This window comes from Ambystoma mexicanum, chromosome 1q (assembly GCF_040938575.1).
Source record: "Ambystoma mexicanum isolate Mex_15411 chromosome 1q, UKY_AmexF1_1, whole genome shotgun sequence".
Lineage (NCBI taxonomy): Eukaryota > Metazoa > Chordata > Amphibia > Caudata > Ambystomatidae > Ambystoma > Ambystoma mexicanum.
The window spans coordinates 1,460,344,222-1,460,371,105 of record NC_090922.1 but is presented as its reverse complement, the minus strand read 5'-3'; the positions used below and the strand labels follow the sequence as shown (position 1 = coordinate 1,460,371,105).

General features: G+C 46.9%; 1 protein-coding gene across 1 annotated transcript in view; it reads left to right on the top strand.

Moving 5' to 3' along the window:
- EIF2B3 (eukaryotic translation initiation factor 2B subunit gamma) overlaps positions 1-26,884 on the top strand; it is a 1,062,507-nt gene that overhangs the window by 878,802 nt on the left and 156,821 nt on the right. Inside the window, exons 8-9 of the mRNA XM_069642355.1 lie at positions 19,119-19,309; positions 21,789-21,866. Coding sequence (XP_069498456.1) covers positions 19,119-19,309; positions 21,789-21,866 — 269 coding nt within the window. The remainder of the gene's footprint in view (positions 1-19,118; positions 19,310-21,788; positions 21,867-26,884) is intronic.

Sequence of the window (26,884 nt, the reverse complement as noted above, 5' to 3'; positions counted from 1 at the left end):
GGGAGTGATACCTGGGGACTACAGGAAACTAAACCAAGCACTGTCACTGGCTCAGGCAAATGTTATATTGGGGGGGTCGTAAAATGGCTTCCTCTTTGGAGAAACTGGGAGGGGCAGTGCCTGTGAGAGCCAGCTGAGCTTGGGGGAAGTGGATAAACGGGAAATCCCACCATGTGCTTTGGAAAACCACACCCCTTTGGGGCCAGAGCATGATTTTAAAAAGATGGATAATTCACAGTGCGGACTTGTCAAAATTATATAAATAACATAATCATTTTTGTGATTTTTCTGTGCACATTTTAAGAGGTGTCAGGACCTTGTGGTATGTTCGTGGGGATAGTAGCGGAAAAAAAGGTTGTTACTCCAAATGTATGCATGTTAAAAATCTGACACTTTATCATCTGAAACCCATATCCCTGGTGCACATTTGTGTAAAATCTGGAAAGGTTTAGAGGTCGTTATCTGGATGAAAAGGGGAGAATTCTGTCATAAGTGGACACGACATCGTACAAAGACAGGGATCGGATGGTTTGGTGCTACAGAAAATATGTTAACTGGACCTATAATATTAGAAAAATGGTACATAGATACATATGTATTTGGGTCAGAAATAGATTTGTGTGCAATTTGACAAGGGGAGGTTCCTCTGACCATAAAACCTACAGCATCACTGACACTCCATTTCTTTCCCCCAATCATGGGAGAGAGGAAAGCTTGGCCAATGATAAGTGAGAGGGGCAGGCTTAGCTAGGCCCAGGCACACACCCATTTTCAAAACACATAAAAGGAACATTGAAACCCAGGTAGAGACATTCACTTTCCACTTTCTTGTGGGACGCTTTGCCGGGAGACTTCAGACTTCACATCCAGAGATCCAGACTTCAAATCCATCAATCTCCAGAGATCCAGACTTCAAATCCATCAATCTCCAGAGACCAGAAATTAACTCCAGAATTTGTAGCAGAGAGGCCTGAATCCACAAGCTGAATCCTCTTCAGCAGGCCTCAAAACCAACCAAAACCAACCAAACTATTCAACAGCCGGGCGAGCTGTTTGAATTCTTTGCCAAGAACATTTGCAAGAACCTGTAGCAGTATCCAGAAAGCAGTGCTGTATCCGGAACCAGAGAGAACCAGAGACCAGATCGCTCTGAAGAACTGCTAGCAGAAGTCCAGCCAATCCTGACCCGATCGGTGACGAAGCCGCATTCCTGTCTAAATTATAGTGTGAGTACCCAGTCAGGACTGTGCCAAAACCAATCTCTTAGTTTAAAATAATCTAATCCAAACTATTTTAGCCTATTAGAACTGCCCCCTAGAATCGTGTCATTCTGTCATTTTGAAAACTGAAAACTGTCATCTGTCATTCTGAGCTTTAAAATTTCAAATCTGAAAAACTACCTTTACTAAATCAGCCGTATCTCCGGAACGAGGAGCGAGTTTTAACTGTCATCTTAAAGCTAAGGTTCTAAGCTTTCCAACGAGCCTAGAATCGACTCCTACTCTATAGCGCTCGACGCACGCGACTAAATTTGCCGCGATTTGACATTTTGCTTAATTTCAGCCACGTGTAAAAATATTTGTCCTTGCTTTCCTTGCTGAAATTCATGTGCAACCTGACAATCATTCATAGAGCGTTGCTAAAGTGATCCTGAATTAATTTAAGTAGCTGTCACCCACCCTGAACCTCTATAGGGAATTAAAAGCCTTTTTAGCATATTTTTCACTTAATTGCAACCACATAAAAGGACTTTCCCTGTGTTTAAAACTCCTACCTGTTTTCCTCTAAGCTTGCTAGGGGGGAACTGAATTATATTTGATTGCATTCCTGAGAACTGTGTGCTTTCCTCCCATCTCTTTACCTTGCATAGAGGGGGGGGGAGTGAATTATCAAAGAAAAGTGAAAACATTGTCTTTTGTTGAAGTCATATCAAGTTTATTTTCTGTACTGCATTTTCATTCATCATTGCATTGTCCTTGAAGCCATAAAAGCATTCTCAGCTACTTTATCCTCTCTATATCAACTTCTAAGCCATTAAAAAGAGTGTACCACTATAACATTATCCATTGTTGATCAACATCATATTCTCAAGTGTGATATCAAATATTAATTTACTATAAAAGTGTGATAGATATATATTGTTTAATTTTCAAATAAACCTTTTAAATTTGCAAAACAAACCTACTCCTTGGCTCAGCGGGGTCGGGGGGATTCTGAGAGAGGGGTGTTATATAAGGGTTGTCATCCAGAGTAAATGAACGGGACATAAAAAATACATCAATAAGGGCTTCCATCAGCATCCCAGACAAGGCATTGACTTAGCTGTGGTGTTGAATTGAAGTCGCTTACACCTTGAAGGGTATTGCATCTTCAGCAAAGATAGAACAATCTCCAAAGAAAGTGGAGTGGCACTCATCGTTATAAATATTAGTCTAAGAGAATCCACCAATCTCACCTTCCCCTCAGCAGAAGTGATCTCACTTAAAATCTCACTCTCTGCCACCTGTACCCTAACCCTCCATCTTGTCTATAGACCACCAGGCCCTCTGTCCTCATTCGAAGACGATATTGCTTCCCTCCTGGCAAATAATACCAAACCGTTGTCCAAAATAGTAATTCTGGGGGACTTCAATTTAGGCCTTAATGACCCAGCAGGCACCCAAGGGTGCCTTCTTGCCAATACGATCAAAGCTCAAGGCTTCACTCATCGCATTAATCACCCAACGCACAACAAAGGAGGTCTGGCTAGCAGACATCAACTGCGTCACCAATATACTAGCCAATAACTCCTGCCCATGGGCTGACCATAATGTCATTCTATTCTCTGTCTCCGTAATAACCAAGCCCGATAGACCGCCCCAACTTACCTCGGCAACGCCATCAAGAAACCATCGGAACATCAATCCTGACAATATGCTCCCTTTGCTACTACCGATTACTAGCCTTCCACTCACTGAATCCGACCCTACCTCCATGGTGACCATCTACAACCAAACCGTCCTATCTGCCATCAACAAAGTTGCTCCTCTGGACAACGCAAAGTGAAACCTATAGCTCAGGCTAACGCTTCACCGCAAGCCTAAAAACCTTGCACTCGGCAAAAAGAACGAGTGAGTGCGCGTTTAAAAAGACACATTCCGCTGCAAACAAGTCACATTTCAATACCCTAACTACGTAATACAAGAAAGCCACTATCAAAGCAAAGGGCGATTCATGCAACCAGAGAATTGGAAATGCTCACTCAGGCACAAGGGAGCTCATACTTCGGGAGCTTGAATCACCCGGACCAATACCTGACCACTGTATCAAGGATCAGCCCTGGAGCACAAACATCCAAAAATCCCTTTCTTACAAAATCACCCTTTTCCAAAACAAAATCTAAACTAAAAAATCCAAATTCACCCGAGACACCCTACCACCCAACAAACCAACTGTGCCCTCATCTACCGCCCTTATATTTGAATTCACCTCTGTCTCAATCACCAAAACCATTAAAATCATTAAGGGATTGAAGCCCTCAAGATGCCAAGGTGACATCTGCCCTGCCACCCTAATTAAAGACTGCATCAATGAGCTTGCACCCTTCATCACAACCTTGATCAATAATTCCTTCACCTCTAGTAAAATGCCAGATAACCTGAAAGAAAACTGTGTAGTCCCATTGCTCAAAAAACGACTCTGGGCCCTAATTGCTCCACTAACTACCAGCCTATCACCGCTGTTCCATTCCTCCGCAAACTACTCGACAGCATAGCCTACTTACAGATACAAAAATTCCTAGAATCCAACACTCTCCTAGGCCTCTGGCAGTCAGGCTTCCGCCTTGGCCATGGAACTGAAACAGCTCTTTTAGACTTAAAAATCCAAATGGACCAAATAAAAGACAAAGGGGACTTAGCGATGCTCTTTCTACTCAACCTATCTGCAGTGTTCGACCGAGTTAACCATAATATATTATGTCAACACCTCACCCTAGCTGCTCACTTTTTGGCCAAGGCTATAGAGTGGATTGAAGTATTCCTCTCTAACCGTACAACAAGAGTTTTCTCCACCTCGGCATCAGCCGTACCGGCCCCAGTCTCCTGCGGAGTGCCCCAAGGCTCATGTGTCTCGCCAACTCTGTATAACGTGTTTACCAAGCCACTATTTGACCTCCTAGACAAACTTGGTGTCACGTATACTAACTACGCAGATGACACCCAAATACTCTTACCAATCACCGGAACTTATGACACAGATTCTAGCCTACTGAATAAAATCTACCTCACCATTCAAGCCTGGATGGCGCAACATGAGCTCTGTCTCAACGATGATAAAACTGTACTACTCATCATCGGCAGTCAATCTAAACTGAATAATCTGCCCCAACTTTACAAATCTTTCAACATTGTCGGCAACATCATTCCTATAGCAAAGGAGGTAAAAAACGTAGGTGTATATATTGACTATTCACTCTCCTTAACAAGGCAAGTAAACATCATAGCCTCCTCAGCAACCTACACTTCCAAATTGATCAGAGCCAGCAGACACTTTTTATCCACAGATAATTGCATCACCCTTTCCAGAGCATTTATTCTATCAAGGATCGATTACTGTAACTCCCTCTTTGCAGGATCCAACGCCTGAAAAATCAACAAGTTACAAATAGTTCAAAAAATTCAAAACCTTTTCACTGACGCACAAATGCCTCTCCAATAGCGTCCCAGCATACTTCGTAAGTCAAATATCGAAAACCCAGTCCACTAGACTCACCTGTTCAACATACACTGGCCTTGTCGCCGTCCCCAGGTTGAGGTGACAAAAAGCGGGCAGGCTCTAACTTCCTGGTGATTGCAGACAAACATTGGAATTCCATGCCCCTGGACTTGAGGGACAGACCCATCACTATGGTCCTTCCGCAAACGCCTCAAAACTTGGCTTTTTGCCCAAAATCACAACTAACATAAGGCTGATTGTATCGTAGGTAGCCAACAGCTGTTACTTATGCAATCCTGTTTGTATCCTCTGCCATCTTTTAGTTAAGCTACTGATTTATGTTGTGTCTGTAACTTACTACTGCTGCATGTGACCTGTAACCAACGTAAAATTACCTTGCGACGTAATTATGTAATGACTGTAACCTCCAAGCAACCACTGTAACCATCTTCATGAGCAAAAAAACGCCTAGATGCCTCTGGGTTATGTGTGCTATATATATGACAAAATAAATCCAATAAATCAGCAAATACTCCTGGTAACTGTCTCTGTGCAGCTCATAAGATGTGGTTGATATGTTGTAAATCACACCTGCATGGGTATGGGAGGGGGGGTGCACTTTCTGTCTAATTATCCAGAGCTTCGGGTTGGGGTGTTCGTTGTGCTTTGGGTGGGTACTTGTTGGCGTTGTGGTTGCATTGTTTGTGCTGGTCACACTACTTGGGCTGAAAAGTTTGTCCCTACACTTCATAAGAATCAATAATAAAAAGAAACCCCTGGGTATTAAGCACGTTATAAATAACCTATCATATCATAATATCCTGTCCCAGCCTCATCAATTTCTTCCATTTTATTAGTATCAGTCCGCTGTGGACATATTAGTTGCAGGAGTAGACTTGGGATTTCTCTCCCCTTCAGTCTATTCCTTCTCCAATTGTTGTTCTTTTTCTAATTTGTTATATAAATTCATTTTTGTTTCTTTTATGCTTCTTAAACCTGAATCTCCTAATCTTCATGACGTCTCTGCAAACCAGTTCAGAAAGATTTCCCATTCTGAGGGTTTGATTGTTGAACCATTAGCTTCTAAAACAATTCTCAAGTGAAAGAGTTTCATTATGTTAAATATTCCATCTGTAGTGAGCAGTCTATGCCTCTCCCCTTTAGTCATTATCCTCCATTTATCTTGGTAGCTGTGCATTTCTAGTCGGTAGTGTAAGGAAGGCATAGTATCGTAGTAAGATGGACACAAGTGGACCACAGTTCAAGGGTGTTTATTGAACTTTCACAAGGGGTTTGAAAAACGCCTATCTAAACCTAAATCTGCAGATGGGAGCAAGCTACAACCATCAAATAATAATAATGCAGTCCTAGTAGAGTCTTGTCAAAAGAAAAAGGGCCTATACTAAAAGAAAACTATTGACAATCCTTACCGCTACTTTACAAATAGTGTGGGGTAATGTTCATGAAAAAGAAAGAAGTGTACACAAAATGATGTCAGGATGTGCGGACCGTTGGCCTCCCTTCCCCACATTTTCAGCATGGGGCAAGGAGGTTTACTCGAGCCAAGCCCACACTCTGGCTTTCTTGACACAAGGACACAGTTCCAATCCCAGCATCAGAGCCTTCTGTGCTCAAGTTTCTTTTCCATCAAAGTTTCTTGATTCGGAAGGGCCTGATGGACAAACAAAATAAATAGTTATTTTCTTCTTAGAATTATATGATTTGAGGTGTCTCTGCCCGGATCCCCCTCAGCTGGGCTCAGATCCCTTTATTACTTCTCGGGCGACTCACGGGTCACCCCGGGCCCCCCTCAGCCGAGCTCAGGTCCCTTTATTCATTCTCGGGTGACTCACGGTTCACCCCGGATCCCCCTTAGCTGATCTCAGATCTATTTATTCCTTCTCAGGTGACTCACTGCTCACCCCAGACCCCCCTCAGCTGGGCTCAGATCCCTTTTTCACCTTCACATTCAGTTAGTCTCCCTCAGCTGGGCTCGGACCAATTGCAGTTCACCTTACATTTATCAAAGACTTTCGAATGTGCACAGGGTTTAGCTTGACCCGTCGCAGGACCACTTTGATACAAAGTTCTTTTCTTACAATGAAGTTAGCATTCAGTTGGATACCTAACAGAGACCTTCGAATGAGCACCCATGTAGCGCCAGACCACTCTGTACACAGTATCTGATTTGGCTTTTTCCAAGTACATTCACTTCTTTAGTTTCCACTTGTTCTCGCCTCTCATCACATGCACTTCAAATACCTTCCTTTGTGGATTTCTTCATAAAATGTTGCCGTTTGCAACCTTGGTTCAAACACAAGCTGATTTCCTAGCTGTTTCTCCGACTCACCGGCTCTGCTGTTTCTATTTGCATGGGTTTCTTGCCGGAGCCAAGGGCAGTACCACAGCAGCAATCGCTCCTCCCGGCCTGGGTTATTGACACAAGAGCGCCCCATATACTTTTGATGCACAGGGTAGGCTTGTTCAGTTTCAGTTCCTGGTCTTAGGCTTCTCACTTTCCAAGGCTCTTAAAAGTAACGGTTTGTAGAGGTCAAGGGTATTTCCCTCCTTGAAACCCTCTCTGGTCTCGCCGCCTTTCACCTCGTGTTAAATTGCCACCTTGGAGCTGCTGCTTCCTCGTGTGCTTTTCCACGCTCAGTGTGTGCTTTCGTACTCTGCCTTTTATCCGTGTGGGGATGTGTGATGGGAATCATGTGTGTGTAATGATTGTAATTGCCTGACCTTTCCTGACCAGGGTGCTGAGACATATCAGGTGTACGGCTCTGGTGTTAGTCTGCTGTCGCTCACAATGAGCTGATGAGAAAGTGTTTGTGTCAGGAAAGGGGGTGCTGAGCTTCCAGGAATCCTACCGGGTAGGATGAGGAAAAGGTGTTACAGGAAAGGGGATATTGCGTCTCACCCTTCGGTGTCCCCCTTCCACTCCCCAAAGACCCCTAATCCTGGTGATGGTCCACCCCCAGGAACTGAATCCAATAGCGATGGGCATGTGCTGGTCACCTGGATGACAGATCCCCGGGGACTAGCGGGTCAGACACCTTCAGGTTTCTCACAGTAGCTTAAAAACCTACAGTATGCTGCCAAAACCAGATTGGGTAGTTCTGGCTCTTGTGACGAGTCGGGAATGAGAGGCAGAGGCAAGGTTACGCTATTTTCAAATTCAGACATTGTATTAAACAGAAATGGGTTGGAAAAACTTTTCTCTAGCTCTATTCTGCAGAGGAATTTCCCTTCCTTAAAACTTAAACTAAAGATCTGTCTGTGTCAAGTAGTCGATAACTTAAAAACCATCCTGTTATCCAAACATTTTAAGCGAAGCCTCACACTAGAAACAAAACAACAATCAAAAGATATAAGGATGACTCCATCAGATATAGTTTCCAAGAAAAGACCCTTAGATCCAGAGGTTGAATCCCTTCCCCAAGGACGACAAAGGTGTCTCTTTATGCAACAGTTCTTTTTGTGTCTTTACACGGATCTGCGTGATTTTTCCGTCGCAGAAAAGTCAGTGATGCAAAATTTGCATGAGAAATGTGCGAACCACAAAATGTTCGTACATTTCTCATGCGAACACTCATTTAAAACCCCTACAAACCCACACCCCCACCCACAACACTCATGACACACCCGCACCCACACCCCCAACATAACCAAATCCTACTTACCTTTCCTTCAAGCTGTATCCCTACGGGGCCAGTTCCCTTTCACTTTGGTGATCGGGAACTGGCGCTGCAGGGTCCTTTTCTTTTTTTCTTTTTTTTCGGAAGTTGCAGGGGTTTCCCCCGCAACCCCGCTCACTATGCTGTAAAGTATAGTGAGTGGGGTGTTGCGAGAGAAATCGCTGCAGACCCCATTTTTTTTATCAGGTGTGCTGCGGGGGTCACCCCCGCAGCGCCCGGCTTTTTTTTTTTCTTTTTTCTTCATTTGGCAGGGTCTGGGGGGTTGTCCCCTGCAACCCGCACTCACTGTAGTGTGCAGGGTGTTGCGAGGGAATTCCCCCCCAGCCCCAAGTCTGACCCCACCGAAACACCTAAACACACACCACGAAAAAAGTTCAGACTTTTGGTAGTCCAAACTTTTCGTGGTGTTTGTTTTGGTTTTTTGTTGGGGTCAGAATTTTATAGTCGGTCAAGTCGTACAATACCCTTTACACTGGACTCACAAAGTTCTTGTTCAAACAATACATTCCATAACAGCCTTTCTTTAACTTGTTCAAATAACAATCCCATGACTGTCTTTCTTTAGATCTTCTGGTAACTTTTGCGGATTGCCTGGCATACTCCCCTGCCAGGAATCCTTCTGTGGGCTTTTCAGTTCGCCTGGTATACTCACCTGACGGGTATCTTCCCACAATGTCTGAATGTTTGCACAACTTCAGGTGCCTGGTATTCTTGCCTGCCAGTACTTCTTTCATGGGCATCTCGGATCCCCTGGTATACCTCCCTGCCAGGTATCTTCCCACAATGTCAGAAACTTTGTACAATTTCAGGTCCCTGGTATTTCTTGCATGCCAGAGCTTATTTTGTGGACTTCTCCGATCCCCTGGTATACACCCCTGCAGTTATCTTCCCACAATGTCAGAACATTTGTACATCTTCAGGTGCCTGGTATTCTTGCATGCCAGAGCTACTTTTGTGGGCTTCTCTGATCCCCTGGTATACACCCCTGCAGGTATCTTCCCACAATGTCAGACACTTTATACAACTTTAGGTGCCTGGTATTGTTGTCTGCCAGGACTTCTTATTTGTTTCACTGTTCTTTTCACTATATGATGGTAGCATTTATCTTGAGGTGCTCAATATATATGCCTATGGTCACACTTGTTTTAGTATCCTCCCACATTGGCATCTCATGCACCTGTACTTGGCTGTGGTTTGTAGCTGCATTTTATCTCGTCGGCATTCAAATATTCTGCTTCTTGGATATTAGAAACCGTACTGGGGTTTGTCTGCATTCAACATCTTTTGAGTATTGACCGTATTTCGCAATTTCATACCATTCATACTTTTGGTTTACAGGCACTTCGATACGCCCCGGGCTCCCCAGTGACTCTGGGCAGACTCACCGGTCTTTCACAGCGTATGACTCTTGTTGTGCCTTTGCGATTAAGCTTCCTCTCTGGGTTGGCTTCTTACACTGTGAAGACGCTCCCCCAGCCTTTCCTGCAGTTCCGTGATCACTCTGCGGCTTTCCTCTGTGACCTGGACTACAGAACGCTGCTTCTTGACTCTGTGCAAACTCATCGGTCTCTCACAGTATCTCTGACTCTTGTCGTGCCTTTGTGATGAAGCTTCCTTGCTGGGTCGGCTTCTTACACAATGCAGACGCCCCCTCCCCGCAGCATTTCCTGCAGCTCCACGATCACTCGCTGGCTTTCCTTTGTGACCTGGACCAGAGAACGCTGCTTCTCGCCACATCCGTACCTCCAGGAGCTCTGCTGCGGCTCCCAGTGCTTCCATGGTCATTCAGGTGGGCCTGCTGCGCATCTCCTCCTTTCTCGCTACGCCGGTACGTGTGCTTCACGTTCATGAGCTGCTTCAAGAATTTAAACATTCTCTAGCTCACTGCTTTTTCCAGCACGATCCTCTGTCCTACTGCCTCAGAAATGAGGGGCTTGGAAAGGTTTTCTGACTTTTACCATAAAGTGACAACAAACCATTAAGGATTTGAGTATTATAGGGTCTTCATCAGGTTAAAGGGGGGAATACTGCGTCTCATCCAACAGAGTCGACACTCCCTTCCCCCCCCCTGGCAGTTGTCTCCTCCCATGTGATCCTCCCTCATAGAGCCACCTCCAGGGTCAGGATCAGTTAGCGTCTGCTATCCCCTGGCCACATGGGAGAAGGTCACTGCAGGGGAATCATTGATGAGTCCAGTGGATTCATCACACTCTTTAGGTTGATTTCTTACCATGTTCCTAAATGTTATGTTTCAAACTTACATTGGTCTTTACTTTCTTTTACTCTGAAACTAACATGTCTGCATTTTTTGACATGTTCTCAGCTCAGCCTCCTCCTCCTCCTCCTCCTTTTGTTCCTTGGCCCTGCATTCTGTACCCATCTACTCAGAGAGATTTCAGGGCTGGAGAGAAATCCCAAAGAAGAAAGAAACTCTATCACCCACCAATGCCTAGCCAGCCACGCGCCAACATACCTCATCCAGAAAATCAAAAGACAAGCCCCCACAAGCCACAATGCTTTGCCTACAAACATTGCCTGGAGACCCAGAGACATAACTGCAAAAAAGCTGGAGGAGCTAGTTTCCCAGTCTGGACTGCCACCCTGTGGAACAATTCCCCCTCCCTACCCCCACCTGCGGGCTGAACCTTTGCACCAGATCACCAGAAAGTGCCCGAAAACCCACTGGTTCCTAATCATCACTGTACTACTTCCTTTGTCCGTTCTGTGTAACTAGCACCTAGATGCCCCCAAATGTACAAATTAAATTAAAATAAATAGAGAATGTCTAGCCACCACCTCTCTGGATAATGTTCAGGTTGGATTGGGTTAGCGGTTTCGGCACAGTTGTTGGACCGCCCGATTCACCCACTACAGATCACACCAACACGACCAAATCTCCATCTTTCTGTAGGGCCCACTCTCAATCGACTGGTATGACGATTTCCCCACATCTTACGAACAATGTACTTCTGGCCCACTTGGGTATTCTGCCACTTCTCCTGGTTGGCTTGCCTCTCACCCACCGGCCCCCAGCTTTCATTTGTATAGTGTTTGACATTCTGCCTCCATGCAGGATGCCTATTTTCTTCTTCGTTCCTGCTTTGTCCACGGCCAACACACTGTCTGCCTGCGAGACGTCCTCATACATTCCCTTGAACCTCACCCTCCACGTCTCTCGGGCCTGCCTTCAGGTGTTCTCTCGACTTTGGGCTCTTTCTGATTCTTGCCTTCTCTCTCCACCTCGACTGTGGTCTCTGGTTCTCTCATCGGTATCCGTCCCGGTACCCTTCCGCCTTCATTTGTTTCTGACGCCCTGATATAGTAGGGTCCGTCCTGATGTAATGTCCATTCCATTGACTGCAGCTGATCTGGTGTTTTTTCCCCGCTCACTTGTAGCGCTCACGGGATCTTCTTCATCTCAGTACCTAAACCAGCAGGGTAGTTCGATGGTTCACAGTAAAACATGGTTTTAGACATGGGTTTAGACTCATAAGGTTCAGGTCCTACCATCAGCCTACCGGGTTGAGTTTTAAAGGGACTGTGCTTCCCAGTAGCGTCCCCAGCAGAGGAGTCCCTCCCCATGAGATCTTCCAGCATGTTACCCCCCTCGGGAGACTATTGGTTAGCAGCCTCACCTCCTAGCCTCATGGAAAGGGATTCTCCCCTGGGGAGAAGTGACGCCATCTGAGGGATCGTCACACCAGTCAGCGGAAAGACAGTGGAGCGGAGCATGGGGGGATTTAGTGGAGAGAGGCCAGGAGAGATGCTGCGGTCACCATTGGAGGACCGTTGGAATACCTTGAGCAGTAGCAGAGCTACCGGAGATATGAGCTTGCCGAGAAGAGAAGTCAGAGAAGCCAGCCGCGAACTCAGAGCTGCTGGGAATGCTGAAGGAAGGTCTGCAGTGCGAAGGAGGCCGTTCCAGAGAGAGGGCTTCATTGCAGCGACCTGCCATGGGTCGGGAATGCTGCAAGATACCAGTGGGTCTGCCTACAGCCACTGGGGACCTTGGGGCGTACCAGAAAATTGGAATACCGACCAAATAGAGCACAAAGACATATCTTTAACAAGTCCCCATGTATGAGATGTCAATGTGGGGAAAGTTGGAACAAGTAATACCTCAAGCAAATAAAGTAGACACACAGTAAAGTAATGCAGCTGTGCCATACTAAAGGCCGTGAAAACAAAGTAGCCCTGGTGAAAGGAGTACATCAAGCAGAGAACATTTAAGGTGATTTGCGAGACCCTAGGATGGATTTCCTGGCAGGGGAGTATACCAGGCCCTCCACCCAAAGTATATGGAAGTTATAAGACAACGCGGGAAAGATACCTGGCAGGAGAGTACGCCAGGGATCTGAAGAGCCCATAAGGGGATTACTTGCAGGAAAGTATACCAGGAGATCCATTAAAGCTGTAGCAAGGAATGCTAGTGTGGAAGTTCTCGTTTAAATAAGATCCTTTTTGTTTGTGAATTCAGTACAAAGAAACTGTTCTTTGAGAGAAACACATTTAACATCTTCAAGGACCTGTTGTTTGAAAGAGACACATTTTGCCATCTTACCTAAATATCCAGGGGAAGGGAACCACCCTCTGGATCCAAGGAATTCCCCTTGGAATATACTGTTTTTGTTGGATTCATTTAATTGCTTTAATTGTGAACACTTTTTTGCCAAACATTTTCCTTTCAAGCTTAGTTGTTGTTTTCTAGTGTGAGGGTCAGATTAGTATGTTTTAGACACAAGGACAATTTATAGGTTGGACAATGTGACACAGACTGATCTTTAGTTTTAGTTTCCTAGGTAAAGAAACTCTCTCCAGTATAGGGACAGAGAGGCTCTCATCCAGCCCTTTTTGTTTTAATAAAGATGTATGATAATGAAAATAGTACAACTTTGTGTCTGCCTCTCATTTCTGACCCCTCACACTAGTAAGAGTGCAGAGTAGTAGAGTGGTGGGCATCGAAAGTGCTAGAGCAGAGGTCACCAAACGGTCGATCGCGGGCGACTAGTAGCTCACCTGAGCCTCTTCAGTCGCCCGTACTGGAAATACTGAAAAATAAATACTTTTTTAAGTTAAATTATTCAATGCTGTGTTTTGTGGCTATTTTCCTTGATCAGGATCGAAACCCTGATGTCCCAATTGCGGGCGGGGAGCTTGGCTGCTGTGCCACATGGAGCTGCTTGTAAACTCCCTGACCGATGTCAGTATCACGTTCTGCTTCTGCAGGCCGCCTGTAGTACCAGAGTTGACCTTGTGCGCCCCCGACACTGTCTTGCTTAAGCAAGCTGCTCTTGTTTGCCAGAGATGTCAGAGGGGCTGAAGCAGGATCAGGATCATTGTGACCAAGCAATGAATATGTCTCAGTAGCACTGCCGCTCTCCTGGAAATGTTCAAAATAATATTTAAAAAATTGTGCAATTTCTTTCATGTGGCTTCACTCCAAACTCCACACTGTACATTTCCACTTTAAATCACTTCCATGACACAGGCACACCCACTTTTAGTACATTAAGCGATCCATAGACACGTTGTACAGTAGAAGCCTACCAGGGTAGCTCAGCAGGTTGACAGACCGATGCTGAGATGTTATATATTCAAAACTAAATGCCGTATCATATCATATCGTAAGTGTTTCAAGGCGCGACGAGGCAAGGGAGGGGAACAGAGAGAAGACAGACAATTATCCTACTAGGCCAGGTGTCATTCAGATTGCGCAAGAGCATGGGAAGGGGGAAGGAGGAAAGTGCGGGGGCGAGGGGAAGGGGACAGTGCAGTACATGGGATAATAAGTAAATAACAATAAGTAGCGTCCGGCCAGCTGGTAGCAAGTGCAAGGGTAGTGCAGACATCAGGTGTCAAGTGCTAGTGGTGGAACTGTAGGGGTACAGAACAGTCCCTAAGTGCGGGGGGTTGCCAGGAAGGCAGTGCAGGTGTGTGACTGGGTGGGGGGGCTGGGCTTGGGAGCAGGGGGCGTTGCCAGGTGACCAGTGCAGGTGACCAGTGCAGTTTCAGTATCGGCCAGGAAGTCAGCAGGGGAGAGGAGGAGAAAAGGCAGAAGCAAAGAGAAAGATTTTGAGGTGCTTCCGGAACCAGAGATGATTCTCCTCAAGTTTCAGGGAGTCAGGGAGGCTGTTCCAGAGGGAGGCCCCAGCCGAGGAAAGCGTCTAACACCAACTCGTTGCTTGGAGAAGCGACTGACCCTGAGGGAGTTGGAGGCGGATGAGCGCAGAGCTCGAGAAGGAGGATATTTTGGAAGAGAGAGCTTGAAGGTATTGAGGCCCCAGAAGGCCTTGTGGACAATGCAGAGGGTTTTGAACTTAATCCTTGCAGCCACTGGGAGCCAGTGCAGAAATGTCAGTCCTGGAGAGATACGATCCCTGGGCTTGAGGCCAAGGACAAGTCTTGCAGTCCTGTTCTGGATGAGTTGCAGAGGGCAGAGAGTAGAAGCAGGCAGATTTAGAAAGCGGCTGTTGCAATAGTCCAGCCTAGAAAGAACCAGAGCTCTGGAGACAGTGAGCTTCCTGGGGGAAGGAGAGGAAAGGAAGAATGTCTCTGAGGAGGTGCAGCTGGTAGTGTGACTTCTTAGAGGTGTCAGAGATGTGAGGAGAGAAGGAGAGTGTGGAGTCGAAGATGACCCCAACGTTTTTAGCCTCACAGGTGGGAGCAGGAGGAGGGCCAAGGGAGGCCGGCCAGAGAGTGACAGGAAAGGAGGGAGCGGGTGTGCCGATGAGGAGAATCCCAGTCTTACTGGCATTAAGGCAGAGATCATTGGCGGCACACCACTCCTGGATGGCGGACAGGCAGTCAGAGATGAGGGAGGGAGAAGAGATGGCTGAGGGTAGCCTGAAAATGAGCTGAGTGTCATCCGCATAGCACTGGAAGCATAAAAAAAGTGCTATAAAATGTGTTTGGCCAGGGCATGGGCTGGGGTGTGCGCTTGCTTATATTCAGGATGGAGGTGGGGAAATTTCTGCCCCTGTAGTGAAAATCAAAAGTTGGCACCCATGAACCCACAGTTTAATTTCCTAAAAACTGCTGTCAGCACAACAGAAGCATTTATTTGTTATTAACCAGTTTGACAAGCATATACAATCTTTATAAATATAACCTGTGCTAAAACACAGCGGAGCACACAAATAACAGAGTATGTGTGGTGTGTGACAAAAAGAAATTTCGACGAAAACTAGTGAACGCAAGCAGCATTTTTCAATTTAGAAATTACTTTTGTTTTTTTTATGGAAGTGTGAAATGCACATTTGGAAAACAATAGTGTGCCTAGCATGTAGAAAGCCTGCATAAAACGCAAAGGAAGGGCACACAAATTACAGGATATTTGTGTGATAGTCCAACAAATATCTGTCTTTTTGAGACAGCTACTAATAAATAATAATGCAACAAAGAGGTTTTTGAAGTTCTTAATATAATCGTGAAGGCATATGTTATTCCATCTGTTTATAGAGAGGAAATAATTGGGCCAAATTAATATTGGTAAAAATTCAGATGTTTATAAATATCCCCACCCCGATATCGCCCGCTAGTAGCTCTCCACTGCTGAATTCCACTGCAAGTAGCTCTAGCTAACATAAAGGTTGGAGACCCCTGTGCTAGAGAGTGCTGGGAGTGGAGAGTAGTAGAGTGATGGTGCTGGAGGGCGGAAAATAGTGTCAAGGAGGGGGCCTATGAATAAGGTGTAGGGACTACATCAGAGGAACAGAGGACAGAGGTAGATGGAAAGGGTGGGTGGAAAATAATTTAGGACAGTAGAAGGGAAGGAAGGGGACACCAGGGTGAGGAAGAACGAGCCAGTGAGACTTGGGCATTTGGAAGGCACTCCTATTTGGTTCAAATACCATTGCAGTTCTTGTGGAACACCCGGCTACGGTCCATGGCTGAGGTATTCAGAAAGAAAAGGCTGTTGCTGTTAGGCCCTCACTGCTAGCCAGTCTCAGTTTAGAAAGTAGGAGTTACCAGTCTCAATTGAACGTCTTGGAGAATAGAAATGGCTGGGCTAGGGTAGAGAAAGCCCATGGGGAGACTAGAGGGAGAGGGGGACAGCTCTTATGTGAAAGCCCTTTAAGCTGATAATAAAAGCATATACACCTTATTTCAGAGTTGGTGTGCTCTTGAGGCAATCTGTGATAGTATAGATGCAGAGTGGAGAGATTGGTAGACCAAGTTCATAGAGCCATTGAGAAATGAGAAGTTATGATATGATAAGACATTTGTAACGCGCCTATAGAAAAGTGTTTCAAGGATCGACGAGGCAGGGAGGGGGGGACAAAGGGAAGACAGACAACGATCCTACTAGGCCAGGTGTCATTCAGATTGCGCAAGTGCATGGGCAGAGGGGGAAGGGAAAGTGCAAGGGGAAAGGGAGAGGGAAAAGTGCAGTACAGAGGCAGTAGAATAACAGGATAAATAATAAGGGCCAGCTGTGGCAAGTGCGCAGGGTAAGTGCAGACAAGTGCTGGGGGGGGGCTGTAGGAATACAGAGACAGTCCCGCAGTGCAGTGGTTGCCAAGGGAGGCAGTGCAAGGGGAGAGTGGCTGGGCCAGGGACCGAGATCAGTGAGAGTGGCCCAGTTGCAGATTCAGTGCAGTTTCAGACAGGAAGTTAGCAGGGGTTGAGGAGGAGAGAAAGCAGAAGCAAAGAGGAAGGATTTGAGGTGCTTCCGGAACCGGAGATGGTTCTCCTCAAGTTTCAGGGAGGCAGGAAAGCTGTTCCAGAGGCCGCGGAGAGAGATCTACCCCCAACTCGTTGCTTGGAGAAGCGGCTGACCCTGAGGGAGTTGGAGGCGGATGAGCGAAGAGCTCGATAAGGAAGATATTTAGGAAGAGAGAGTTGAAGGTATTTTGGCCCCAAACCCCAGAAGGCCTTGTGGACAATGCAGAGGGTTTTGAACTTAATCCTCGCAGCCACAGGGAGCCAGTGCAGAGATTTCAGACCTGGAGAGATACGGTCCCTGGGCTTGAGGCCAAGGACAAGTCTTGCAGTCCTATTCTGGATGAGATGCAGAGGGCGGAGAGTAGATGCAGGAAGATTTAGATAGAGGCTGTTACAGTAGTCCATCTTAGAGAGAACCAGGGCTATGGAGACAGTGAGTTTCTGGGGGAAGGAGAGGAAAGGAAGAATACCTCTGAGGAGGTGCAGCTGCTAGTGTGACTTCTTAGAGACGTCAGATATGTGAGGAGAGAAGGAGAGTGTGGAGTCAAAGATGACTCCGAGGTTTTTTGCCTTACAGGTAGGAGCAGGAAGAGGGCCAAGAGAGGCCGGCCAAAGAGCAGCAGGGAAGGAGGGAGTGGGTGTGCCGATGAGTAGAATCTCAGTCTTACTGGCATTAAGGCAGAGATCATTGGCGGCACACCATGCCTGGATAGCAGACAGACAGTCGGAGATGAGGGAAGGAGAGGAGGCCGCCGAGGGTAGCCTGATAATGAGCTGGGTATCATCCGCATAGCACTGAAAGTTGGGGCAGAGAGCGGCGATGCGGTGGGCAAGGAGTGCCAGATATTGGTTGAACAGCCAGGGAGAGAGGTTAGATCCCTGGGGGACACCAAAGGTAGAGAAAAAGATGTCAGAGAGGAAGAACCCCAGTTGGACCTGGGAGGGTCGATTGGAGAGGAAAGAGGTCAGCCACGCCAGAGCCTGACCAGTGATACCCAGGTTATCACGGAGACGGTTGAGCAGGATGGCATGGTTGACCGTATCAAAGGCAGAAGAGAGATCGAGCAAAATGAGAACACACGGAGTGTTAGAATCAAGGTTGGAGAGCAGGTCTTCACAGATGTTCAGGAGAGCAGTTTCCGTGCTTCTGGCAGCTCTGAAGCCAGACTGATGGTCATGAAGAGAACCAACAGATTCAGTATGGAGATTAAGCTGGGAGATGGCCAGTTTCTCCAGGAGCTTGCCCAGGAAGGGAGTGATGGAGATTGGGCGATAGTTAGCCGGGCAGGAGGGGTCGGAAGAGGGTTTCATAAGAAGAGGGTGCACAAGGGAGTGCTTAAGGGGGGATGGGAAGACTCCTGAGGCGAAGGAGTGATTGCAGAAGTCAGCCAGGGCAGGAGCCAGAGAGTCGATGTGGTCCTTGATAGTTTTGGAGGAACAGGGGTGAACCTGTTTTGACAAGACTTTCATAGATCGGACTTGTCTGGAGACCTCGTCAGCGATGCATGCTGGAACTTGACTTGCAAGACCCCAGAGCTTTTGAGCTAGTGAAAACTAAACTATTGCATTTTGGGACTTGAAGCTCAAAGTCCTACGAGGCAGTGAGAAACAGTATATATCACCAAGAAGTGTTGCATCTTGGAGCTTGAAGTCCAAAGTACTATAGACAATGAGGACTTGAATATACTGACAAGATGTGCTGCACAGTGGGACTTGAAGTCTAAGGTCTACAAGACATTAAGAAGCTCAGAATAGTGAAAGGCTCAATATGCTGGGAGTGGCAGGGACAATGCTCTGAATGATTTTTCGATAAAGCAGTGGTGCCAAAACCTTGAGATGAGGTGTAAAGTTCCATGGCAACTGATGCGAGTACTTGTTTAATGAAATCTCTTAACTTATCAGTCTGTTTCACATCATTCTCATTTTGTGAGATCATCACAGTGCACAATTGATTAAAATTCTTAATTTAATGGAACACCCTTGTGCTTGGCATTGTGTGCAGTAAGAACCCTGTGCTCAGCTGGTGTGAAATAATAGTGCTTGTTATTATGTATTCTTTAGATATATGTAGCTTCATTGAGGTGGACCAACTGCTGGCGGATGCCCAAGAGAAGTCGTGCTGGAATGACCATGGAGGAGACATGCAGGAGGCATATCATGGTGGGAAACTGCGCTGCTATGTCCACATCATGAAGGAGGGTCTGTGCTTCCGAGTCAACAACCTAGGATTGTACATCGAAGCCAACAGACAGGTGCCAATCAATGTTCTTCTATCTGACATGCTTGTAAATGGCTGTGACTGAAAGCCACAGTGTGGCACAATATGGAGTGGATTCAAAAGGCTGTGCCTGTGGAATCTGACGGGAGCAGGCTTTCAGGGAATGAAGAGTGAGAAAGTGTGCATGAGTATGTAACTACAGTCACAAAGTTCCCTGTCTCACCCCGGGTACCTCCAGTAGCGGGACCAAATGAGCTGGGCAGCTTCCCCAAGTTATGGGCCAGGTTATGGTATGGGGAGGATCCTCTGGTCACTCCTACAGAGTCACTATCTCAGGGCAGTGGACAGTCCCATTGCCAGCACAGACACTCCTGCCCCCTATGGAAATCAAGGAACAGCTCTCCTGCAGAACCTGCACACTCGTGCAGGTGCAAAATCCCATCAATAGAGAGATACCCGAGTTAGGGTGGGAATCTCGGCATCCAGCCAGCCAGCTATCTATCACACAATGCTACTACTCTCATACATTGGACAGATAGGAGAATCCAACTTGGAGGCAGGGGTAGGGCCAGCCAGAAAGAGGACTGCCCAAGTGGAGGGACTAGCCAGCCCCCAAGTCCTACATCAGAACTGGAACCTGTCCTCAGGGCTGGGTCATGCTAGCCTATCTCTACACCAACTACCTGAAGAGAGACACCCGAGTTCCCTTAACCATAGATCGGCTGGAAGACAGGGTCTGGGTGCAGCAGGAAGAGCGTGTCCTGCCCAGGGGAGGGATGAGCCAGTCCTAAATCTCACATCAGGGTTGTAAGCTGTCCCAGGAGCAGAGCCTGAGAGTCAGTCCTCTTCCCAGCTAATGCACCTGAGACCCTTTTCACCAGGGAAAGGCTACAAGGCGGCCCAAAGCCCTACGAAAGCCCACAAGCTCTGTCTGGAAGTGTGGGTGTTTGGAGTAGAAGCTGGAGACGGGAGGCCATTTGGGGAAGTTGAAGGACAGAGCAAGACATTAAGCAAGACCCTGACGGCTGGGGGAGATGTAGCAGGCTGGGCAATTCTGGAACATCGTAGCTGGAGCCGAGACCAAGGAGTCAAGAGAGGTAAGCAAGAAGCAACAAGCAAGAGAGTGGTGGCTGAAGAAGGTTACCTTATTAAGAAAGAAGGTAATGTCTAGAGCGATGGAGAAGTAGACTTATTACCAGCAGAGGAAGATGGGCACAATGGAAACAGATGATAGTCTGCACTGGGCAGCGGGCTCAAGGCGTTGCATTGATGGCAGGCATACTACCTAGGTACACCCACTGGCATGGAACCCAGGGGGCTGTGGAGTATCCTTGGATGTAGGGGGAAGGGTTGGAGTGGGAGAGGGGGCTGGTAGAGACGGTGAGGGTTGAGAGGGGGAAAAAGCGAGAAAGGGGAGAGAGCGAGTGAGAGGGGCGTCCCAGTGAGTGAGGCATGCAGAGAGAGAGAGAGAGAGAGAGAGAGACACACACACACAGACAGAGAGAGAGAGGGAGAGAGACAGAGAGAGAGGGAGACAGGCAGAGACGCAGAGAGAGAGAGAGAGACGGGCACTGAGACAGAGAGAGAGGCAGGCACACAGACACAGAGTGGAGGGAGGGCAGGGGGAAACAGGGCAGAGACACACCAAGTGGGAAGCAGGGCTGAGAGGCCAGGACGTTTACTGGTGGAAACGTAGAGCGGATTGGGTGGAGAGGGATGGAGAACAGAAGACAGGCTACCTGTTGAAGGGGCCTTCTGAGCTCTTCTACCCCCCACCATCCATCAGCACAGCACTGACAGCAACTACAAAAGAGCCTCAGCCCTGGCCCTCTGTCCACTTATAAGGCTGTTGCTCTACCCCTCCAGAGCCCGCCCACACCTAGGTACACAACAGGGGAAACAGATTCTGTGTGAGTTCCAGGTCAGGGGAGATGAAAATGTTAAGGTGCAAGACAGGTGGGCACAAGGGGGAGGTTAACTACAGGTTGCAGGACACCTGGAGACTGCCATTTCTACACATTGCATGTGCACCATTGTTTAGCCATTCTGACCACTCTCTCCTAGTGTCAGTAAGTGCTCACACACCTTTATTGCCCATGAGTGATAACCCCACCATTCCATTGCCTGTGGGCTCTGATGGCCTTCTGCCAGTGTCTTTTAATACTGACCCTGTCCTCCAGTGTCTGTAAGTGCTGACAAGTCTCCTCCATTGTCTGTGAGTTCTGTCACATCTCATTCAGTCAGGTATCTTTTGTGTGCTGATGTCTCTCCGCCACTGTCTGAGAGTGCTGAATCCGCCTATTCAGGGCTTGTAAGTGCTGAAACCTCTTCTCCATTGTAAGTGCTGACATTACTATGTGAGTGTGTGCCAACATATCGTCTGTTGTCTGTCAGTGTTGGAATTTCTTACCCATTAGAACATTTAAACATATAATGCAATTGTAAAAACATGTTTCCAAATAAGTTGTCTTGATACTGGGTCTTCTTCTTTCCACCCAACCCCCCACCGCCAGGTTCCTAAATTGCTGAGCAGCCTCTGTCCTGAAGAGCCACTCATTCACCCGTCAGTCCAGATTGTTGATAGGTTCATGGTGAGTGTTGTCCTTCTTTCTCAAATCTGTGTGAAAAGATGGTGAAGTCTTTGTGTGTGCACATGAGGCCCGCAGGACTCCATCAGCATATTCTACCATGTGCTGTTTTAGGGTGTTGTTTCTAAGCCAAAACTGGTGTTCGGTTTAGATAGACCAACTTTGAGTGGTGCTGCAGGGTTCCCACAATCGACAGACCAAACTCTTATTGGGAAATGTAATTGAACATTAATGGGTAGGTCTTGGGACGAGTGGACATTGGTACACGAGGCAGATCACCCACGAAGGAGGCCAAGTAAAAGGTTGTTCACATAGGTTATACTGAAAAATATACTCTAGTATTTATTTAGCGAGAATAATGTGCACTGAGGTTAAGAACTACTTGAAGGTATCTTATCTATCTTTATATATAATGTTTCCCATCCAGGTGTTTGATTTGTACTTGGCATATAGAAAGTTCCTTGTAATAGCAGCTGTAATTAGGTTTGAAATTATATATTATTCTATATTATATATATTTCTGAGGCTTGTGGAATCTGCTTAGATGACATGCTATGCATAGGCCGACATCTAGTGATAGTCGCAGAGTATTACATTATTTGTTTTTGAAACTCAAAAAGGGACGCTGACTGGGCGTGTCAGTAATACTATCCCTAGTGTGACATCCACTGTACCCATGGTCCTTCACGCGTCGACCTCCCTCAGATTGTCCAAGCATCAGAAATACGATTACGGTGAACAATGTATCCCATATATGCATGGCAAAAAAGGAAAACAACCCCAGGGCAGAGGCAACTCTCATGTCTGATGAAAACATTAGTGTGCATAATGCTAAAACAGCTTGAAAAGTTACCAAAGCAAGATCAAGGTACTTGAAGATTATAGTAAGTTGGAAAAGGAAGCCATCAAAATCTCAAAACACCTCTATTCTTATTTGGTAGCATATGAGAATGATATTAAACAAAGGAAACTAAGAGGAAAACTGTGAAACTGGCAGTTTGCTCCAAGATTTGATTATTTATGAAAAAAACATATCAACGAAGTGAGAAAACTATCAGTGGTATATCTGATGGCACAGCTTCACCCACAGCCGAAACCTCAGAAAGTGAGGGGAGATAGCACCAATCAAGTTTACTTTTTTAAAAGAGATGTGGGTAATATATCAAGAAGGCAATCGAAGGAAGATTGAACAGTAAACCGAAAGAACAGGGCAATCGATGGCACTAAGGGACAGAAAATTTGTAAAGAAAATTAAACCGACATCTCTGAAATGTTTACCGCTCTATGGGAAACGGAAAGCGCAAGCACAGGTTTCTTACTGGAAGTGACACAAGTCATGAATCATACAAAGGAGATGCTACCTTTACTTAAAGGCATATGTGTTGTAAATCAGAGAATACTACTAGAACACCAAAAAGGATACAGGTAAGTATTCAAAAGGATAGAAGTGGAGTCTTCTGACGTGACTCGGGGTAGAGCGCTGTCTGTCAGAATTAGACCTTCCAACTAATGTCGCTCTCTGGCTAGATAAGTTTGACAGCCACGAGGGAGTAATTAGTAGAAAGGGCGTTGTAAGGAACAATAACCGCCAAACTGTGAAAAGGAAAAAATAAGAAGGACTTTAGGAACTGCTCCGGAATAAGGATACAACTATTTAGTCTAACTGAGGTACACTAACTTGTTCAATAGGACAGCCATTCACGAATCCAAGGCCCTCCAAGAACACAACGACAGGGAAAGGAAGTTAGTAAGGGAACTAACCCGAGCGGAACGAGGGCCGCACTATATTCGGGTTGGGGCACGCAGGATAGCGTCCATGAAGGCCAGTGCACTAAATCCTCATAGAGACCAAGGAGAGTAGGGTGGTGATTAAAGTTCAGGTAAAGTACAAATGATACAGCCCTGGTGTACTCCGTGAGACAAAGAGGTCAGAATAAGAATCCTTAGGTAGATGGAGGAATGGACTTGTGTAGCAAACAAGGACTAAACAAGGTAACAGACTGGAAATAATTGCGGAATCCGCTTCCCAAGGTAATGCTGGGAGTAGGTGAGGTGCCGCAGAGGAAAGCGGCAGTATAGCAAATGGAATTGCTCCAAACTCCAGCGGCTCCGAGTATCTGTGGAACAGCTGACCAGACAAGGGAAGGTACCGCGGAGGAATGCGAGGTAGGATTGGAGTTAGAGAGGAACTCTGAACTCCGACTGCTCCGAGCAAGGAATGCTAAACTCCGACTGCTCCGAGCGAAAGGATAACAGATGGCAAATACTGGCAGGAAGCACCGCTGTAACGCAGCGAAGGCTGGAGTTTGAGTAAACAAAAACTCCAAGCTCCGGAACGCAGGAAACACAATACGATCAGAAGCGTTGTAAGCAAAAACGCTCCGAGTTAAATACTCGTCATGTGATACTCACGTACTACGCGGGGGCATCACGTGACAAGAATCGTGAATGCCACGTCACGTGTCCAGGACCGGAACAGGAAAAAGAACGCACATCCAGGACGGATTGAAACGTTAAATGCAGGTAGGGAAAGAACGTTTGAAATGCGCTATGCTATTAGTAAAATGAAGATTAGTGTAAACGTTTACCAGGAAGTTTCCCAAACAGCCTCGAATGAGTATAGAACGGCCTAGCTGTTCTCTGGGCTGTGTGCAGGGGACAACCATTGTTTAGAGGTGCTCCGAGTAGAAGATCTCTGAGTGGGAGCTGACATGCAGGGTTTGATTGGTCTGACATGCATGACAATAGGTTTTTGCCCTACTCAAAATTTGACAGCCACAAGCCGTGTTTATTTTGACGACTATAGGAATATAAAATTGATTAAATTCTTCTGTCACATCCTAATAGAGAATTAATATAAATATCTCATCCAGGAAAAACGTGTTTAAATATTGGTGATTTATAAACCATCAGGGCTTTGGTGTCTTTATACAAACTAACTTGGAAGGACAAAGTTCTGATTGATTTTGAAGCTCTTTACATTGATCCATCATGGGCAAGTAAAAGTAATTTGAGAAAGATATCCTATTTCAGTCCACCTATAAAAACTCATAGCTGCATTGAAGCTTTTCATGATCTAGGAATTGATGTTCTGATAAATGGAGGGTTTTGAAGTCTAGCATACGAACAAGGAAGATTGGGATATTGTGAACAATTTTTAACAAAATAGTTACTTGGTCGTGAAAACATTGGACAAAGGGTAATTTAGTGATCATGGCATGGGCTGACTAAAAGGGGAAGACAATATACCACTAAAGGATACTGCATTTCTCCAGCATGGGGTCTGGCATGGATTCACATGCACATGAATATTCCCCGTCGTCAGGCTGGGAATCCTTGGTAAAGAAAAAATCAGTTTCAGTTTTGTTTCCGAACTGTCTTTCAACTAATGACCAATTACTGGTCTCTGGGTCATACTGCCCCCAGCCAATGACTGCTTCTACCTAAGCCCCTCCTCTGGCAGCCATCTTCATATTTTTCCCGCACGTTCAATTGTTGGGAGTCCTCGTGCTTAGCTCTCGAGCTTTTACTGCATGTTGCGTTTTTTCAAGAGTTTACTCTTATTTATTCAGTCAAATCGAGCCTCAAGCTCCACCGATTCATCTTCCGATTAACAGGGACCTGTTTCGGAAATCTCTACGCCCCTCAAGGGCAATTTTTGTTGAATTTCTTTTCTTGGAGGATTCCGGAAGATCTTTGAGGCCTACCGCGCATGGACATGGCTCAAGACAATGGAGACTTGACACCCGTTGGATCCAAGCTGTTTAGGATCTGCCCAGGATGTGGACTACAGAACATCTTCAAGGAAGATGAGCACTCCCGGTGTCTCTACTGCCTGCACGTGGAGGAGGACTGTGCGTTCTGCAAGAACATGTCCGTCCGGACCATGAAGGACCGTCGTAAACGACTCGCTGACTGGCTGGAGGCGAAGAGCCCGGCAGCAGGTGAGAAGAAGTCTGAGCGGTCTTCTAAGACCTTTGAGGGCGCTCTGGCGTTGGGGGCCCAACAGAAGGCAAAGCACCGAGAGTGCCATTGGTTCGGGCTCCTTGGCTGCCAGGCCGGGTGCAACTTCACAGACGCCGTCAGCCACAAACCAACGCTCCGGCTCGGTGAAAAGGAAGTCTGAGAACCCGGGTAAGCTTCGGGAGAAGCCCAGACCGGTCCTGATGGAGAAAGCTAAGGGGGAGCGAGGCGGTGACCCCCTCCTCCCCCATGGTGAAGGCCTCAGACGCGCCTAAGGTTGTGAAGGCCCAGGTTCACCCGGCTAAGGCCTCGATTGAGGGAGTCGTGGCGTCCCTGGCGAAGCACGCAGAGGCGATCCCAGTGCAGGCAGCCTCCAGGCCTAGAGGTTCTTTGCCATTCCAGAGGCAATAGTCTTTCCAACCGATCGAAAAATACCCCTGTGGAGCCCCGGGCCGAGAAGGAGGGGGGTTGGTAGTCCTAGCGGACTCCGATACCTCTTCCGAGGACGAACTGTCTGTCATCAAGTCAGTCCTGGACACGAGGTTCGACGAAGTCAGGGCCTATGGGAAGGATCCCGACGATGCGGACGTGGAGAGCGAGGGTGGAGCCGACGAAGAACGGCAGGTTGACGAGGAACCGGAGGACACCACGTCTCTGCCGATGCAACCGATGCCACCACTGTCGGACAGGTTGGAAAACATCTTGCTGGAGCTGCACACCCTGTGCACGGAGAGAAGGACAAGGTTGCCCTTACCTCCGGCGGACGATCCAGCAGCGCCTGGACCGTCGGGGAGTCCTCCAGCCAAGCATAGGCGAGTCCATCCGCCCCCACCCTTCCATCCTTCACCTCCATCCCCTCCACTGAGGGATGAAACGGAGACTGAGACGGCGATGATGGGGATGGACGACTACGGAACAGATCTCCCATCGCCCCCTCACCAGGCTTCCCCTCCCGATGAAATTGGCTCGTTTCAGGCCATGATCACCAGGGCCTCGGAGCTCTTCCAAGTATGCCCCGAAGAGCAGAAGAAGGAGGGATTCCTTTATCAATGACGAGA